General features: G+C 50.8%; 1 protein-coding gene across 1 annotated transcript in view; it reads right to left on the reverse strand.

Annotated features, from left to right (window-relative positions):
- The window catches only part of cdca7b (cell division cycle associated 7b), a gene marked incomplete at its 5' end in the record, with an annotated part of 16,253 nt that overhangs the window by 6,656 nt on the left and 7,097 nt on the right, over positions 1-2,500 (reverse strand). Inside the window, 2 exons of the mRNA XM_080527697.1 lie at positions 1,325-1,513; positions 2,267-2,329. Of these exons, the coding sequence (XP_080383823.1) occupies positions 1,325-1,513; positions 2,267-2,329 (252 nt within the window). The remainder of the gene's footprint in view (positions 1-1,324; positions 1,514-2,266; positions 2,330-2,500) is intronic.

A 2,500-nucleotide genomic window follows, 5' to 3' on the forward strand; every position in this document is an offset into this window, starting at 1 on the left:
GCAGCAGACATTGACAAGGCAGCAGACATTGACAAGGCAGCTACATTGACAAGGCAGCTACATTGACAAGGCAGCTACATTGACAAGGCAGCAGACATTGACATGGCAGCAGACATTGACAAGGCAGCTACATTGACAAGGCAGCAGACATTGACAAGGCAGCAGACATTGACAAGGCAGCAGACATTGACAAGGCAGCAGACATTGACAAGGCAGCTACATTGACAAGGCAGCTACATTGACAAGGCAGCTACATTGACAAGGCAGCTACATTGACAAGGCAGCAGACATTGGCAAGGCAGCTACATTGACAAGGCAGCAGACATTGACAAGGCAGCAGACATTGACAAGGCAGCAGACATTGACAAGGCAGCAGACATTGACAAGGCAGCAGACATTGACAAGGCAGCAGACATTGACAAAGCAGCAGACATTGACAAGGCAGCTACATTGACAAGGCAGCTACATTGACAAGGCAGCTACATTGACAAGACATCTACATTGACAAGGCAGCTACATTGACAAGGCAGCTACATTGACAAGGCAGCTACATTGACAAGGCAGCAGACATTGACAAGGCAGCAGACATTGACAAGGCAGCTACATTGACAAGGCAGCTACATTGACAAGGCAGCTACATTGACAAGACATCTACATTGACAAGGCAGCTACATTGACAAGGCAGCTACATTGACAAGGCAGCTACATTGACAAGGCAGCAGACATTGACAAGGCAGCTACATTGACAAGGCAGCTACATTGACAAGGCAGCTACATTGAGAAGGCAGCAGACATTGACAAGGCAGCAGACATTGACAAGGCAGCTACATTGACAAGGCAGCTACATTGACAAGGCAGCTACATTGACATGGCAGCATACATTGACAAGGCAGCATACATTGACAAGGCAGCATACATTGACAAGGCAGCTACATTGACAAGGCAGCTACATTGACAAGGCAGCAGACATTGACAAGGCAGCAGACATTGACAAGGCAGCTACATTGACAAGGCAGCAGACATTGACATGGCAGCTACATTGACAAGGCAGCTACATTGACAAGGCAGCTACATTGACAAGGCAGCTACATTGACAAGGCAGCTACATTGACAAGGCAGCAGACATTGACAAAGCAGCTACATTGGCAGAACACCGGCAATTTTGCGTTTCCCGCTTTTCCTGGCACCTGGTCAGTTTTAGGTGCTTGAAGGAACATTGTGCTTGCTGGCTTGCGTAATGTGTTGGTTTCTTTCACTACAGACTTGGGTACAAGTGGGTATTTGCATGTAGAGTGTGCATGTGTGTGTGTGTGTGTGTGTTCACCTCCAGCAGCCTCCTGACGTCCATGGTCCTGATGTGTCTGGCCAGTCTGGAGGGAGACACTGTCCTCTCCTCCACTCCAAACCTCTCCGGGGGCCTGGCCTTGCGGGAGGGGTTCCTCCTCTCCCCCGCCTCCCCCCCCTCACTCCTCCGCTTCCGAGGGGACGGCTTCTCTGACGCGCGCTTCTTCTTCTGGAAAACAGCGATGACCCACAATGCAACTGGTTAGGTAGAACAACGACGTGTTGTGTTGTCTGAGGAAAATACGGACCGATGGGGGCGACTGGAGCATGAACATCACCTCATCTCCTCCCTTTTCTCCTTCTCTCCATCAGGGCAAATAGAGGAGAGGAGACAAGCCCCTTATTCTACACCACAGAATCGAGCTGAGCCAAGCCACGGTAAGTTACCCCCCCCCCGACACACACACACCTAAAGAAGAATCCAGGCTTATTTTTCATAAATCTCGCAAGACTCTTCAAAAAATAAGCCTGGATTTTCCTTTAGCGACGTTGATGGAATACCCCCCAGGTTACCTATGCACCATAGTTTCTGAATCAAGACGAAATTAAAACATCAGAGCCGGAATAGTATGGTTGGGGGTCCTGTAATGCCCTGTAATGTAGGGTTAGGGTTAGTTAGGTTCTGTAACACACCATGGATATGAGATGGAAGAGGCAGCAGAGAGAGAGGGGGGGGAGAGAGAGAGAGAGAGAGAGAGGGGGGGTGCACCCTTCTAAGTGTGTACTCACCAGGGGAGTGGAGAGAGAGAGAGAGAGAGAGAGAGGGGTGCACCCTTCTAAGTGTGTACTCACCGGGGGAGTGGAGAGAGAGAGAGAGAGAGAGAGAGAGGGGTGCACCCTTCTAAGTGTGTACTCACCGGGGGAGTGGAGAGAGAGAGAGAGAGAGAGAGGGGGGGGTGCACCCTTCTAAGTGTGTACTCACCGGGGGAGTGGAGAGAGGAGACAGCTCAGCCATGTCAGCCAGGTCAGCAAACAGCTTCGCCAGCTGGATGACAACAACAACATCAACAACATCATCATCATCAACATCAACATCATCACCAACCACACATAGGGCTTTCACACCGGCAAAGAACCGTGCCGGTTCGCGTTCGCGGGCTCATTCGCCAGACAGCGCCAACGTTCGGAGGTTTCCGAACGCGAACGCGAACCGGTA

Source organism: Nansenia antarctica (genome assembly GCF_963989245.1).
Source record: "Nansenia antarctica genome assembly, chromosome: 3".
Taxonomy (NCBI): domain Eukaryota; kingdom Metazoa; phylum Chordata; class Actinopteri; order Argentiniformes; family Microstomatidae; genus Nansenia; species Nansenia antarctica.